This window comes from Condylostylus longicornis, unplaced genomic scaffold (genome assembly GCF_029603195.1).
Source record: "Condylostylus longicornis isolate FDR11 unplaced genomic scaffold, ASM2960319v2 ptg000006l, whole genome shotgun sequence".
Taxonomy (NCBI): domain Eukaryota; kingdom Metazoa; phylum Arthropoda; class Insecta; order Diptera; family Dolichopodidae; genus Condylostylus; species Condylostylus longicornis.
This window is the reverse complement of record NW_026577975.1, coordinates 1,836,572-1,854,229: the sequence shown is the minus strand read 5'-3', so window position 1 is coordinate 1,854,229 and position 17,658 is coordinate 1,836,572. Positions and strand designations below refer to the sequence as shown.

General features: G+C 23.7%; 2 protein-coding genes across 10 annotated transcripts; one reads left to right on the top strand and one right to left on the bottom strand.

Annotated features, from left to right (window-relative positions):
* Positions 1 to 1,087: 1,087 nt before the first annotated feature.
* LOC129618416 (plexin domain-containing protein 1-like) lies at positions 1,088 to 8,871 on the bottom strand. The gene is made up of 9 exons (XM_055533151.1): positions 8,675 to 8,871; positions 6,885 to 7,435; positions 6,682 to 6,804; positions 6,424 to 6,616; positions 6,145 to 6,354; positions 5,932 to 6,083; positions 5,794 to 5,866; positions 5,391 to 5,734; positions 1,088 to 4,648 (listed from the first exon to the last, which is right to left on the bottom strand). The coding sequence occupies exons 1-9, from the start codon at positions 8,763 to 8,765 to the stop codon at positions 4,580 to 4,582; spliced, it is 1,806 nt and encodes a 601-aa protein (XP_055389126.1). The 5' UTR covers positions 8,766 to 8,871; the 3' UTR covers positions 1,088 to 4,579.
* Positions 8,872 to 10,241: 1,370 nt separating this feature from the next.
* LOC129617146 (serine/threonine-protein kinase Tao) lies at positions 10,242 to 17,658 on the top strand. Of its 9 annotated transcripts, XR_008697682.1 has the most exons (17): positions 10,242 to 10,585; positions 11,217 to 11,467; positions 11,557 to 12,061; positions 12,122 to 12,487; positions 12,566 to 13,114; positions 13,231 to 13,275; positions 13,353 to 13,395; positions 13,470 to 13,540; positions 14,253 to 14,426; positions 14,498 to 14,860; positions 14,925 to 15,047; positions 15,109 to 15,225; positions 15,289 to 15,462; positions 15,545 to 15,766; positions 15,979 to 16,097; positions 16,202 to 16,564; positions 17,357 to 17,658. XR_008697682.1 is itself a non-coding variant. In XM_055532543.1 (16 exons), exons 2-16 carry the CDS (start codon positions 11,235 to 11,237, stop codon positions 16,329 to 16,331), a joined length of 3,231 nt encoding a protein of 1,076 aa, XP_055388518.1. In that variant the 5' UTR covers positions 10,242 to 10,585; positions 11,217 to 11,234; the 3' UTR covers positions 16,332 to 16,834. The 9 variants fall into 9 exon arrangements, 8 of the variants coding, with proteins under 8 accessions (XP_055388518.1, XP_055388510.1, XP_055388511.1 ...); XM_055532543.1 differs by lacking the exon at positions 17,357 to 17,658 and having other exon boundaries at positions 13,234 to 13,275; positions 16,202 to 16,834; XM_055532535.1 differs by lacking the exon at positions 17,357 to 17,658 and having other exon boundaries at positions 16,202 to 16,834.

Below are 17,658 nucleotides of genomic sequence, written 5' to 3'. Positions count from 1 at the left end.
TTTACAAATATAAAAATGTCAATGACCAGCAAATTATCATTGTATTAGAGTTCAATTTTAAAAGCTAAAATTCAAACAAACAAAATCATTTAGTACGAATTTTTATACCGGTTAAGTAACAGAAATCGGATAAATATGAGATTTACTATAATTATTTTATTAGTCTATACATTTTATTTAAATATATTTATTTCAGCTATTAACTTAAAAAAAGATAATGGAATTGTTTATAAAGTTCCAAGTACAACACAATATGCATATAATTCAAATAACTTTGGTGATGGAATGTTGTTTAGAAGTAAATATTAAACTTCACATATTAAATATTTTAATTTTATATTATTATTTATATCTATATATATTTTTTTTAATAGAATTAGAGTGCTCAATGAAAATGTCATGCAGTGTTTTGCCAATTTATGAACCGAATACAAATATGCGTCTTGAAAATCATGTTACATTTATTGTTTAAACTCAAATCAAAGTTAAAATATCTTTGTATAATTTTTAAAATAAAATAATTTTGGTAAAAAATTTTTTTATGGGTTTATTATGAGTATATGATGTGGAGCGTTTGATATTCTTAAATTTTGTCCAATTCTACAGGTATTTATTGTAATAAATATATCATTTCAATGTTTTAGAAAAATAAGAAATTCAAAAATATCTGAAATTTAATAAAACAACAATTTCATTTTTAAAACAATAAAGTGTCTTTTTTTTTTATATTTTACTCTTGCACAATATTCTATAAAACTAAACTTTGAATTAATTTAAAAAAAATATATAATTATATGTATGTATATAAGAAAACATTTTTTTAATTAACAAATAATTAATGAACATTATTGCAATTATTAGTAACTTCGCTACAAAAAAAAAAAAATTTGTATTCAAATTTATTTTGGATATTAATACAACCCAAAATTATGAATTAAAAATAGTTAAAAGAAATATTAGTAGGTAGGTAGGTCCCTAAATGAAAATAAAACAAAAATCTGTAGACAGTCGTCATCGTCTTTGTTAATTTTTCAAAATTACAAATAGTTTTTTATTATTCCTCACTAGGTATATATTTTGTAAAAAAAAAAAAAAAATTGTTTCAATAATAATTTGCAAAAAATAAATATAATTTATTTTATTTATTTAAAATTAAGATTATTATTTGCTTTAAATACAAATTAATCATTCCATTTAAAATTACATAATACATATTGCATCCCAACTAATAATAAGAAAACAAACTAATTCAAATTACAATACAATACATTTTATTGATTACAAAATAATTGGGGTTTTTTTTAGAATACTTTCAGAATGATCAGGTCTCTATTGCAACAATTACTTTTATTTTGGATTCTTCAATTGGATTAGAATATTTCATTAATGATACAATAGGGCCTAGGATTTATTTAACAAATTTGAAATTGCTTTATAACTTTTACTTTATGCATTGAAAAAATTGTATGTACAACTTTTCAAAATTCTAAATTTTGAAAAATTTTATTTAAATAATTTTTATTATGGGTATAAAAAAAAAAGAATTATTTTCACTTATTTTATATAAAACTTTTTTTTCTTTAATTTTATTTTGTAATCATTTTAAAATATAAGTTGTTTTAGTATCATTTACAATTAATAAATGTAAACAATATGTATGTGATTGCAATATCCCTTGCAATTTGTGTAAAATTTCTTCATTTTTGTATTGTATTTTCTTTTCCTAAACGTGTATACCAAATGTGTTATATTCCTTAAGTACTAATAATAAATCATATTATACATTTAATTAATATTTAAAATAATCAAAAAAAAAATAGAGTTATTTAGTTGGAAGCTGAATAAACATAATATATTCTTTTTTCTTGTTTTATTTTTAAATATGATTTAATTTATTAATTAAGTATATACTATAATCGACGATACTTACAACGGCAACTTAATAATTATAATAATAAATATTAGTAGTGTAAAAATTTACAAATAATTCTTTAGTTTTTTTATTTTTCAAAGCCAAAAATTTCATTATTAAAAAGTTTTCAAGCCAATCATACCGCGATAATGGCAGAACAACGATTTGACGATAGATTGAATTCAATTTCTGATCAAATAGGAGGGGAGTTTATTGGGTAATATCCATGAAATTAATTTCGGCCCAAATATGTTAAATTGGCGTGTTAAATTTTTCTCTTTTACACATTAAGACATAATTAAAATTTAAAGAATTTAATTTTGAAAACAAAAAATTTGGATTGATCATTTATTTAAACATTTTTTTTTATTTACCTTTATATATTGCTTAGATTTTAAAATTAAATGATAAACGATGATTATCAGTACAAGATGCCGTACAAAGTATTTTCGCCTGTAGTCTAAATCTAAAACTCTTGTTTTATTTTTTTTTTTAGAAAAAATATATATGTATGTACGTATATAAATTTAATTTTTAAATGAATAAAATTTTTAGTTTTTACAATTCATGACATATCAGATTTACTTAAAAAAAATTTAAAAACTTTAAATAGTATGTATAATTTTTTTTTTTTCATATTTTTTAAAATTTTTAACCTTTACTCAGTTTGCTTTTTGATATTAATATTGAAGGTTTTTATATTATTTTTTATGCTAAATTGCTAAAAACAAAATTTTTTTTACACAAATTAATGCACATTATGTATATGATATTGTAAATTATTTATTTCTTTTTCTTTTTTCATTTAAAAACATTGATTTATTAATTTTAAGTGAGTTTTTTTGAAATAGTTTTAGAAAATCTCAATAAATCCTTATTTAATTTAGTGTTAATCTAGATCTTTTAGTTACATATTTACACATTTTATCATGATCAAAATTTTCGTAAATTTTTCTTTCGAGTCTAAAAATTAAAAAATATTATTAATATTTTTTTATTTAATTTTTTTTTTTTTTGTTTGTAAAAATTCCTACAAAGTTTAAAGAACCAACAAATACTCCTTTTTCTTTAAATACTACAAAACACTTAATTTATATATTGTATAATATATATAAATAATTGCGCTTAAATTATATTAAAAGTTATTATTATTTTTATATTTGTTTTTTTCTTTATAAAATATAAAAATTATTTTTATAGGGTATAAAAAGTTATAAAAATCTCCTATTTCTTAAAAAGGAATCGGTTAAAAGTTTTATTTGAAAAATCTCTTGTTTTGTTAACATCGTTTTTTATTTTTAGTTCATTTTGTTTTATATTATTTTCTTGTTTATATTTTCAGACTAATAATTAATATTTTTTCATATTAATTTTTAAATTTTTTTTATTTTTTTTTTTTTATTTATATGTATATATATTTAAATGAGCAAAAAATATTGTTAAATATTCAAATTTTTTAATATGAATGCCAATGGAAAAAAAAACTATTTTTCCGGCTTTTTAATTTATTAAAATTAAATGAATTTCTTTTAAGTTTTATGATCTATAATTTTTTTATTGAATTGAATTTAGAATTTGTATTTATTAATTAAAGATTTTTCAATAGGTATATATGAAAAAAAATAAGCAAAATTTTTTACTTATATTATGTTTAAGATTATTATTAAAAAAATATTTTTTAATTTAAAGTTTTAATAATATTAACATATTTTTTTTTTTATATATAAAAATACATAGGGCGTCTACCAAAATGCAAATTTTTTAACATCTAGTATACATTCAACTTTCTACTAAGCATTTCGGTCATTTTCTAAAGTTAGAATTTACTTTTGTTTTGCATTTTGGTAAGGCAACAATACTTAAACATTTTCAACAAATCTTTTTTAAATCTTTAACAAATTTTATTATTAAGTATTTAGGAAAAAAAAACAAAAAATTAGTCTTACTGTTGCCGAATTTTCATTTTTATTCAAAATGTTCAAACCTCTAAGTATATAACATGTAAATTATTACATTTTCAAAAACAATATTATTAAATAAAAATGTAATAAAACATAAATTTTCAATAACGAAAGATAAAATAAGAAAAAAATTATTGAAAAAAAAAAATAATAAAATAGGACCAATAGCGTGCAAATAATATTATATTTTTTTTGTTGTGTTAATCTATATTATATGTGTATTAATGATAAAAATTACTCTACCCAAAAATAACAACAATCTAGTTGCTTGGTTTTAATAATACACTATAATAGAAAGAATAATATGTTATTATCTTATTACATATTATATAACTAATTATTAAGATTTAAACGTACATATAATTAAAAACATTTAATAATTCACAAAATATCTATAGAACAATAATGTTAAAATAATTTTAAGAGTTAAAAATATTTTTTTTTTACAATTACAATTAAAACATTTTCTCTGTTTACTTTTGTTTCCAGTTTTTGACTTATTGCGATAAAAAAAAAAAAATAAAATTTCAATTGAATTTTAAGCATCATATATGTATTTTATAAAATTTAGAAAATTTCTTCACATCAAATAAAATAACTGAGCTTCTTTCATTATTTTTTTATTGTTTTCCATGTTTGTTGTTAATTAAATAGAAAATAAAAAAAAAAAAACATTTTTCCCTAACAATTTATTTTTATTAAACTTTTACATATGTATCGTTGCTGCCGTATATCTTGCTTCCCCACGTCGCCATGACCATTGAGTTGGACGATACTGTATAAAAAAATTTATAGCATTAATTATACAATAAATTGTGTTTAATTACAAAAATAATTCTAATTAAAATTTTATTTGAGCCTTACAAATGGTTACAAATGTATTGATGGATAAACAAACAAAATATTTTTTTTTTGTATAAAAAATAAAATTTTTAAAATGCTTAAAAATATTAATTTTTCAAATGTATATACAGTGGTAACAATAAAAGGGCTATAAGGACAGTAAAGAGATATAAAATTAAAATAAATTCAATTAAGAATTTCTAAAAAGCTAAATTTTTTAAACTTTCATAACACTAAATACACTTGCATGCAATTTTTTCAAAAAAAAAAAAAATTAGTTGTTGTGAACCGAAATCGGAAGTATGTAATTAAAAATGTGAAACATTATTAACTACTAATTTAATTAACTTGAACGAGTGCGGTGATAAGTTTACATACACAAATGTAAGATCATGTTTAAATTTTCAATTAAATGGGATTTTTATTATGATATTCAAATACAACTTGAGACAATATTATAGGAACAAGCAAATATTTATTTTATTCTCATTTTAATATACAGAATAAAATATTTACACAAACCTTTAAATTTTTAGTCTGCGTGTTAAGAAAAATAAGAGGAAATATAAAATTTATTTTTTCGTACATTTTTTTTTTACTGTTTATGATAAATACTAATTTTGTAAAATAAATATTTAAACAAGTGTTTGTACACGAAAAAGAGCTTTTCTTACCTGTATTAAAAGCTGTCCGCTCTTTGTATGAGGATTTCGATATGCATATAACATCCAGATGAGAATAGTCATTATTAAACAGATTGGAATCATTAAACCTAATGCTAATCCAACATTACTTTTATTTTCATCTTCTTTGGCTGTCATAGACATACTGTTATCGCTGATAATATTTTTTCCAACAAAATGTTCATTAGTCATATTTCGATTTAAAGTATCATATCTTGAACTATTATTTTCTAATTCTCCTGAATGATTTATTTCAATTGATGTAGATGCATCATTACCTTTTGTACCTTTTGGAGGACATGAGCCCGCTTCTTTTATTATACTTCTATCGCAACCTAATATAAAAAAAAATACAATTTGAATTGATTTCATTTTGAAATTAAAGTCATATTACCTTTTTGCAACCAGTCTTGTCGTTTTCTATCAGTTCCTGTTGAACATTTATTTAAACCTGGACACCATGCACACTAAATTTAAATTAAACCATTATATAATCAAAAGAAAAAACAACTCTGAATGTATTAATACTTACACCAAAAGTTGTGTTGTGGTTAGTACAAGACTCGCAATCGGTGTACTCTAAACAAGTTGGTAAAGCTCTTAAATATATAATTGTATTATTTTGTATATCTTGTTCATTAAAGTTAACCCTATGGTATTCATAAATAGTTTTACGGCGGGCGACTATTGGAAATAAGAAATTACGAATAAAATATTTTTTAACCAACGTACTTATTTTACTTACAAAATATAACTTTATCAATAATATAGGCATCTGAAAGGCCGACTTTAACAGGATGTTTATCATCTTGTATAGCTTCAATTTTAATCGGCATTTTAAAATATGTAAATACTATGTCACCGTTATCATGTAACGTGGCACTAAATGTAAATTGCCCAGCTTCAGGTCTATCTTGTAATGAAACATTTTCCCATAAAACGCTAAAAGCAGTACCTAAAACCATATAAATATTTATGCTTAAATTTTTTTTTCATATATTAAGTTAAATGTGTATATTTATACCATTATCATCATATCGTACAAAAGAATCGTTCAAAAGGCTTGTATCAAAATTAGCCATAAGTGGAGCAATGTATTGCGTTGCAGCTAGCCATGAATGGACATATTCGCCTGTATATAAGAAACCTCCAGTTGCAACTGTTATATTTCTTACTGGATGACCGTAGAATGGGAAATCAAATTTCAGTTGAACTGTCTATTATTAATAAGAAAAAAATTTCAATTTATAATAATAATTTACAATGTATAATAATAATTTACAATTGCTCTCCGGTGCGAGCTAGATAACATATGATTTGGATTAATAATCTTGAGAGCATCCCAAGCTTCGCTAACAGCTGTTTCATTTACTATTTGCGTGCTATTGTAGTAAATATGGTTTTCCTAAAAAATTTTTACAAAGTAAATAAACAGGAACAATAAAATATTCAAAATAAATCAACTTATAATTTTAAAGTGTTTACCTCTTTATATGTGAAATTCTGTTTTTGTATAAATTCACGAGTTTTGTTTTCTGATATATCGACAGTATTAAAAAAATCATCGAGAGTTAATAAAACTTTTTTTACGGCAGTATTTTTTTTCGTCGGTGTAGCTGGCATTGGTTCCGACACAATCGTATCTTTACGTTGTCCAGTTCCATTAACACCTAATAATGGAGCATTTGTAGGTGAATTTGTAAGTGTTATTTTTGAAGGTTCTGGTTGAGGAGGATTTTCGATTTTAACTGCTTCCGGTGTTGAAAGAACATTAAGTTTTTCTGCTGGAACTGCTTGTACCGATACTTCTTCTTTTTGTAATGTTGGAGCTGCTGTTGATGTTACCAATTGTTTTGAAATAACTATTGTTTGTGGAGGCGGTTGCCACTGACTTTGTCCTTGTGTAAAGGTTGTTGCATTTGAAATATTCTCTTGGACATTTTGATATGATGTTTCTGTTTCTCTTTTATTTCGAAAATGTATGTTATCTATTTTAACATATGGTAAATTTGAATCTATTACGTATTGATTGATATCTATTTTCGGGAAAGTTATTATTTCAAAAATAAAAAAAATTATTATATTGGTAGATACACATTATAAAAAATTATTTATTATAAAATTATCAGAAAAGAAAATACTAAATTTTTATGTTTGTACAATATGTTTTGCTATTATGATAAACAGCAAAAAGTCAGGTTTTGCTATTATGAAAAATATTTGAAGCGATGTAAAAGCAAAATATCACTTTAAAGAATTATTGATTTAACATTTATAATAATCGATGGCACTTGATTGAATTTTTTTAATGTCTTATTAATTTATTCAATAGGAAAAGGCAATATGTTTAAGTTACATAAAATACTTATTTGTCTAGCTAGCTTTACATTTTAATTATCTATTTAAGGAACGTAATCTGCCTTTCGACATGCAAAGGAAAAATATTTCAAGAAGTTGGATTTTTTTTAATTGGTACTAAAGACGAAAAGAATGGAAAGACGAAAACTTGTAATTTGCTATGAAAATTTTATTAAATTTCTGCTTAATATTTATCCCGCTATATCTATTAAACTATCATCCCGCTATAAGAGAAATTCATAAAAATCTAAAAATTATTAATAAATTTTAATAAAAATATAAAATTGCTAATAATGCTCTGTTGCTAATAATAACGATAAGTTAAGATTAAATAAATAATTTGAAGACGCATTAAAGAAGTAGCTACATAAATAAATACATTTCTATCTACGTCATTTTCTAACATATGCACATATGTGAGTTAGAAAATTTTTTACAGAAAGCCAGTATAGTAGGTCTTAATTAATTTTTTTTTTTTTGTAATTTCTACAAATTTCTATATTAAAAGCAATTAGCTCACTTTCATCAAGCTTATTTTCTTTATTTTATACGATCTTTGTATATAGGTTTCAAATTTGTAATATTTTTCCCCGTTTTCTTTTTTTTTTCTTTTAATTGAGAAAAAATTTCCCTTAAGTTGACCTTATTTTTTTTTTTATAAAAAATTTTTTTTCTCTTTTGTTGTAACAAAACTGCAATTTTTTAAATTATATTTGAAATAAAACTTTAATTTTAATGGTAAATTAAATCACAATTTTAGAAATAATTTTCTATATGTAGTACATACTTCTTTTTATGATTGCATTACAGGTTATCCCATTTTCAATAAAATCATTTAAAGAAAAAACAAAAACATTCAAGGAAATATTTATAAAAATCTTAAGCAACACTTTGGTTATTTTAATTACTTCACTTACTTTCTTCAAATGCAATTGAACTATCGGTAATTAAATTAATTATAATATATAATACAAATAATATCTTCAATCTATCACAAGCACCTGCCATTTTTGAATTAAAAATTATAACATTTGAACACGAAATGATGTCGTCAATACTTTACTTCTTGACTTTATTGAGCCGAAAATGAATGAGAATACTCTTTTAACTTTAACTCAAAATACAATTAGACAGTTCTGTCATTAGCTTTGAAAATAAATGTCAAAGATTTCATTATATTTTTTTGCTATAATTTAATTAATATTTCGGAAATTCCATGTGAAAAAACGAGTACACAATAATGTTTCAATTTCTTAATTTCAATAATCGAATTTGTTTTTGTTTTACTTTATTTGACCCCCAACAAACTTTTAACGGAAATTAAGATAACGAATATTCGCCGTCACTATTTTTGACTGCCAAGAAAAATTTTTTGTGAAGTTGACAAGTTTATATTTATATTTTTGTCAAATTTTTACTTCCGTGACAATATTCTGCCTTATAGAAATTTTGGAACTCAAAGTTTCAATGAGATTAGATTTATTAAGTAGAAAAAGAAAGCAAAATTTAATTACTAAATATTTTTGATTTAAATCAGTTAAATGCGATAACGCACTTTTGCGTTTGCAATATTAAACTGAATCGAATTCGGTGCTTCACTGATAACCGTCATATCAATTGATTGCAATCAAAGATATAATTATTTTGTAATGTATTTTTAAAATCTTTGTTGCAATCAAATGAAATGTGCAAATTTGTGTCTTTACAAAATTTATTTGGCCGTTTGGTTAAGGACTATCTACAACTATCACTATCACTACTGTTTTCTCCCTTCTGGAGACAAAAATTAAAATATAACTCAGTTAAATTTTAATAGATAATAATAGATTTTAAAACTAGTTTTAAAATAACTCAATTAAGGCGAGACAAATATTTGAATGTAAAAACAATGAAACCTTTAATAAACAAATGTTGTTATTAAATTTTTAAATGTTGTTTAAATATTAGGCAAAGGGAATGAAACTTTGTTCACCATTGATATTAAAACAAATAAAGATGTTGTACATATTTGCTGAACAGAGAATATTTTCACAGAATTCAATATTACAGCACATTTTTTGACATTTTTGCTTAAATAAATTCAACATTGTTCATGTAATATTGCTCTAGCAAACATAACGATGTGTTATTAACATTAATAATTTATATTAGCCGCGTTAAGTGTTTATTGTTAATGCATAGTTATAAGCATTAGTGCGTCAAAAAATTTAAATTTTTTTCCACTCTTCTCCATCTACGTAAGTTATAGAGCAACATAAGCAAATTTCCATATTTAACGTTTTTTTTATCGAAATATGCGTCAACGTTTAATTTAGTACAATGCTTTAATGTCGCATTACTTTTATACATAACATGTTTTTTTGCGATAGGCGAGGCCGCTGAAGATTAATGTTTATTGGGTTAAGTAATATTTCTCATGTGAACGTTTTTTGTTAACTAAATTACTAAACTAAACCCATAAAACAAAAATTTTTTTGAGAAACTTAATAGTTCGTATTCATAGTTTATTTTATTAGCTTTTTTTTATGGATTTTCCAAATTTCGTAAAATATAATTAAAATGAAAATTTAAGTGCTAATTTGTAAATATGAATCAAATTTCTAATTTAAAAGTGGATGCAATGTCTATTAAAATGTCATGAAAATGTAAATTTTTTTTTAAGTACTCTTGTGCGAGAAAAGAAAAGAAAAAAAGGAGAACAGACGACAAAAAGTGAAATTTTTTTCGCCTTGTGATTGTCAAAATTAATTAAAAAAAATTTATTAAATTTATTTTAAATCTTATATATATATGAACTCTTTTAAAATAATTTTATCGTAAAACAAAAGGTATGTTTTGTTAAGATATATTTGAGAAATAGAATTATTGATACATGGTGATCAATGTAATTTGGGTGTAGTCTGAAGGGTGTTGAAAATTCTCGGGCAAAATTTTGCTGAAAATCTACAAAATTTTATTATAAATAAATTTTATTATAAAAATCAATTTTGAAATATTGAAAATCGGTTTTTGTTTTTGAAAAACTTATGTTGAAATTTAAATAAAGTTTTAAAAATCAATTCCATGTCTATTAGAAATAACGATTATTGTTTCAGTATTAATTAATTTCTTCTATATCATTATGATATGAATTTTTCTACCCATTCATTTAGTCATATGGCATTAGGAGTAATTTTATTTAAAAAAATGTATTGAATTTCAGCATAAATCAAATATAAAAAAATTTACAAAACATTTATTAGAATTCTAAATATTTTCAAAAATTGTTATACATATGTAATTGAAATAATGTAGGTACCCTACCCGTCTATTTCAATACTTTTAATAAAATTTATTTATGATGATTTTTTTTATGATGAAAATTTTTGACTAATATAAAAAAAAGAGGAGCGAAAAAGTGCTCTGTCTTTGTTCTATTTAAAAGTGTTAGAAAAATTAAATTTATTTTCAATACTACAGATAAATGAAACAATAATAATGCCTGCTTCTGGTCGACCTGGTAGTCTCAAAGATCCAGAAATAGCGGAATTATTTAATAAACATGATCCGGAAAAAATATTTGAAGATCTTCGCGAAATTGGCCATGGTTCCTTTGGAGCAGTGTACTATGCCCGGTGTAATCTTACCAAAGAAATTGTCGCAATTAAAAAAATGTCTTATGCAGGCAAACAAAGCCTTGAAAAGTGGCAGGATATTCTAAAAGAAATAAGGTATTCAGTAACCTATCTACTTATTAAAAAAAATGTATATACTAATTAAGCATTCAATTTTTGTTTCTTTCATCAATTGTCATAAATAGATTCCTTAGACAATTAAAGCACTCAAACACAATAGAATATAAAGGATGCTATCTTAGAGAAAGTACAGCATGGTTAGTAATGGAATATTGCGTTGGATCTGCATCTGATATTATAGAAGTTCATAAAATGCCTTTACATGAAGAAGAAATTTCTGCCATTTGCGAAGGGTGTTTGTCAGGATTAAGCTATTTACATAGTTTAGGACGAATTCATAGAGATATAAAAGCAGGAAATATTCTTCTAACTGAACAAGGAATAGTAAAATTAGCAGATTTTGGAAGCGCTGCTATCAAATGTCCTGCTAACAGTTTTGTTGGTACACCTTACTGGATGGCACCAGAAGTTATATTAGCAATGGATGAAGGTCAATATGATGGCAAAGTTGACGTTTGGTCATTAGGCATAACTTGCATTGAATTAGCAGAAAGAAAACCTCCTTATTTTAATATGAATGCTATGTCAGCTCTATATCATATTGCTCAAAATGATTCACCATCATTACAAGTAATGTTATTATTTAATAATTGAGAGTAAAATATTTCTGAATGATTTTTTTTTATTTAGGGAGAAGATTGGTCTGATACATTTAGGCATTTTGTAGAATCTTGTTTGAAAAAATCTCCTAGTGATAGGCCAACTTCTTTAGAGTTGTTAAAACACACATATTTAACACGCCAACGATCAAATAATGTTCTTATAGAATTAATAGCACGTACCAAGGCTGCTGTTAGAGAACTAGATAACTTGAATTATAGAAAAATGAAAAAAATTCTAATGATAGATTCATGTGAAACTGAAAGTGCAATTGGTGATGCGAGCGATACTCAAGATGAACAAGCTGGTGCTGATAGTAGTAAGAGTAATAGCATTACATCAGAACATTCAATCCAATCTGTCGGAGTATCTGCGGCCAGTAGTCAAGTAATAATTGTACTATTTATTAATTTTATAAAATTCCTTCAAAAATTAAAAAAAAAATTTCTTTTTCTTTGATTTCGAAAATTTCAGAGCTCATCGTCAAATTCAATTCCGCCTGGCATTAACTCCAGTGGCAATATGCACGGCCTTCCGTCTCAACATGGTGGTATCAATTACCAAAATTCACCAAATTCGCCTAACATAAATATGTACCAAAATATGGTTAATATAAATGCTATGGCTGCAGCAGCTGGTACTGGTGCTATATCACGAAATTCATCACGTCATAGAAATTTACCACCTTTACCAAATGTCATGCATAATATGAATAATAATGTAACTCCAACAAATTCAACTTCAATTGTTCCAGCACCCACAACTTCAGCATCATCAACGATTACAAACAATTCATCTGGAAGTTCTACCACCAGTTTTATGTCGAGCACTAATAGTATGCTAGGACACTTACAGCAACCAGGTTATTTGTCATCTCCAGCAGCAAGAGAAGCCGTTTTAGCTGCTGCAGCTAGCTCAACACATCATGCTAATTCGAATGCAATGCACGAGCACGGAACAAATAATTTCGCTACAATTCGAACAACTAGCATTGTTACAAAACAACAAAAGGAACATAGTAAAGTAAGATTGTTTATTTTTTCAACAATATTTTAGATACAAGTTTTTTTAATATAAGTTTTTCTTATATAAATCTCTTTTTTTCCTTATTTTTTTTTTTAAAACTTTTGTGAGATCAGCAGTATAATAGTTTAAATATAACAATTAGAACAAACAACGCCAACGTAATTATTTGTCATAAATTTCTATTTCGAAGCTATAGTTATTAATTTACAATGTATTTTTAATTTGTTTTTGATAGGATTATTATCCTTGTTCACCATTATGCGGAAGTAAAACTTATTGTAATATTTCATAGCAACGTAAAATTTTATGCATAAAATTAGAGGTTTAAATTTTTTTCTAAAAACAATTTTAGTGTCACTTAAACATCATGGATGTACCTATGCATATTTATTTCTGCCGACGTATAATCAGGAAAAATACTATGTAAGAAGAAAATTTTATATTTTCTTAATTCTTACATTTTAAGTAGCATTTCATTTTTGTCATTATGTCAATTGATAATTGATCGTTTTCATTTAAATTTCTTCAAGTTCACTTTGAGCTGAAATAATTTAAATCTTAATGGAAAATTTAATTATCTGTAGGAAAATCTTGGAAAAAAATTCATGAATGGTAAAGTAAAAGTACATTTCCAAATTATAAATTACTTTCAAATACTAATTTTGTCATCTTTATATATTAAGTTATCTTTTCGTCATGAATATATACATTTTTAGTTGTTTTATTAATTTTTGTAGTTTCTTTTATTTTTTTTTAGTTTTTATGATTTTTAATTTATATTTTTATATTGTTTTTCCTATACATTACAAAGAAGTTAAAAGTATTTAAAATCTGGTAAGAGCCAAAAAAAAAATTTTCTAAATTTATTAGCAGAGCAACTTGAAAGCAGTCATACTGCAGAATATTAAATTTGTACAGACTTATTATGTATCACATCTGATTGTTATTATAGTTTCTTATAATATTTTAAACATACATTACTGCCATGATCTCATTTCAATTTCATGAAAATTATTTTGTTATCTTTATATTTTTATTATAAAGATATTGTTAGTAATATATTAATATAATTGACTAAAATAATTTTTTAAAATAAAATTCAAATACGAGTAAATTTTTAATCGTTTTTGACAAGGAGGAGATGCATGAGCAAATGTCTGGGTACAAAAGAATGCGTCGCGAACATCAAAGTGCTTTACTTAAACTGGAAGAAAAATGTAAAGTTGAAATGGAAGCACATAAAGCTTGCCTTGATAAAGAATATGAAAATTTATTAAATACATTTTCAAAGGATTTGGAAAAATTATCGGTAATTTAAAGTTGAAAAATATTTTTAAATTACTGTTTTAGAAAATAACTGAAATACATAATTTTATTTAGACAAAACATCAGCAAGAATTAGAGCGGCGTGCTAAACAAAATTTGGCTTCCGAAAAGAAATTACATAAAGAAATTACTTTAAAACAAGAAAATGAGCGCAAAGCATTTGATATGCACCAAAAACGAGAATATAAAATGAATAAGGAGAGATGGAAGCGTGAATTGTCAATGGATGATTCAACTCCTAAAAGGCAACGAGATTTAACGTTACAAACGCAAAAGGAGGATTTGAAAAAAGCAGAAGCTGAAGAAGAGGAACGTTTGATACGCGTTCATAAATATTATCTTCAACTGGAAATGAGAAAATTCAAAAGAAAACGAATGTTATTGCTACATGAATTGCAAAGTCAATTATTGGGAGATGTGAGTGTTAATTTTTATTGTATTCATTTTTTTTTTACTTTGTTATTCTGTTTTTCCTTTTCAGGAATTGAGCAAGAAACAGCAACAATTAGAACAAGCGCATTCAATGTTATTAAAGCATCATGAAAAAACTCAGGAATTAGAATATAAGCAGTTAAAAAGTGTTCATAATCTAAGGGAGGAGCAAGTATGTTTAATTTTTAATTGTCAAAAATCGAGTTTGAGCATTTTTTGTCCTTCAATTTTAGATATCTAAACAACATTCAACAGAGCTTCAGAACCAACAAAATTATATGGAAGCAGCCAAAAAAGAGTTAATAAGAAGACACGCCTTAGAACTTAAACAACAGCCAAAGAGTTTGAAAGTAATATATATAAAATTTCATTTGAATTAACGTATTAAACATTCTTAATTTTAATAAATTTAGCAAAAGGAGCTACAAATTCGAAAACAATTTCGGGAAACTTGCAAAACGCAAACACGACAATATAAGGCATTAAAAGCGCAAATTTTGCAAACTACACCAAAAGAACATCAGAAGGGTGTAATAAAACAATTAAAAGATGAGAAGAAAAGAAAATTAGCTTTACTGGGCGAACAGGTACTTTAATATAGAAATTAAAAATTATTTTTGTGAAATTAAAATTTACCATTTCTATTAAATTTAAAAATTTTTTTTGCAGTATGAACAAAGTATTGCTGATATGCATTGTAAACAAACATTACGTTTAGATGAAAGTCAAGAAATTGAAGATCAGCAATTGCAAGAGCGATTAAAATATGAATTAGATATTTTAATGAACTATCAAAGTAAAAATAAGAGTCAAGCTCAAGCACAACGTGACCGAGAGCGCAAAGAATTGGAGGATCGTGTTAATATACGCAGGTCATTATTACAAAGCAAGGTATGAAAATTTATTTGATTTTAAATACATATATTTTCTTTTGATATTTTAATACACATTTATATGTATATTCTAATTCCGATGATTCTGTCATTATTCACTAGAAACAATAGTGTTGTTCTTTTTTGTTTCAATCAACCTGAATTTTCATTAATATATTTTTTTTGAAAATTAATAATAAACGATGTGTAACAAAAATTTCTTTTTTAAAGATGGAAGCCGAATTACAACAATTCAATCATGAAAGTGCCGAAAGAGCACGATTATTACAAGAAAAACAACAGAAAGAAGCAGAAGCCTTTGACGACGAATCATTATCTTTAGGATTCAGGTAAAATAAAATTTCTTAAATTAATTAAATAATAAATTCCTTATAATAAAACCTTATTAAAAAAAGGATAACAAAATTCATATGTATTTTATTTTCTTTTAAAGTTCTCTTGAAATTAGCGAAGAATCAAAAGAACCTTTTCCAGATCTAACTGGAAGTTTATCTGGTTCTATGATAAGTTTAGCACATAGTCAATCTTCAACTGGTTTTCCATATACTCCTGGGTCTCTATAGCACACTTATACATCACGACGTTCTGTAACCACTCTTAGTGGTACAACAAAATCCACATCATCATCACTTTCATCAACATTAACTAAATCAACATCGGTAAAAAGGAAACATAATTTAAATATTAATCAAAATTTATTGACATCTACAGTTGTTGAAGAAAATCACAATAAAAATGGACAATGCAGTGATGATAGTAATGAAGAAAATTTAAGAAGAATGTCTATTTCTTCTATGTAAGTTTAAATAGTTTATTAAATTTGAAGATTTGATAAAAACAAAAAATAAAATAGGCAAAGTATAAGTGTAAACAAATTTATTACATAATAATATATTCATTTAAAATTTAAACATATATTTATGTATATTCATATACATATATAAGGAAGAAAAATTAAGAAGAAAAAAAAAAATATAAAATTTTCTTAGAAAATGATTTAATTTCTATAAAAAAAAAAGAAAGAAAAAAGTCAATAAAAATTTACCAGCTAAAAAATTTATAATATAAATACTACAAAAATTTTACCTATAAACACACACACACACTTATTCAATCCATATTTAATTATTAATTAAAAAATAAAATAAATTCATATTTGCTATGGCATAAACTCTAAAATCTAGAATAATAAAGCAGTATATAAATATATATGAGTATGTATAATATATATAATATATATATAATATATATAAATATAATATATATATATATTATATTTATATAACATTATAAACGTATTCGAGCATAAATATTAAATATTACATAACAAACTTTTTTAAGCAAAGCAAATCAAACACAAAATATTTTCATAATTTCTTCTTTTCTTTTTTTTTTTTCAAAAACACAAATAATAACATTAATAACAAAAGAATAATTTAATAAAATAATTAAAAAAAAAATCAAATAAAAATGGATAAATATTCATAATGTAGCATTTTTTAGATATAAATAAATAAAATATTCAAAAAAAAAAAAAACAAAAAAAAAAAAAATAGCATTAACATTTTATATTTGACTACTCTTGTAGATACCCAAAATAAATGGAATATAAATTTTATGTATATTCAAAATATCTGGCAAAAAATAAACATTTTTGGACAAAAAATTTAACAAAAAAAACAACTTGGAAAATATTAACTAAGTATATAATAATATAATTCTGCAGGAATTCAATTCCGGAAAAAAAATAATAAAGAATTAAATTTATGTATAAAAAAAAAAATAATATAAAAAGAAAGAAAGCAATTAAATTAAAAAATATTAAAGTGAAAAACACAACAACTCTCTCATAATTAAAATTGTGTAGTTGTTATTTATTTTGTATTTAGG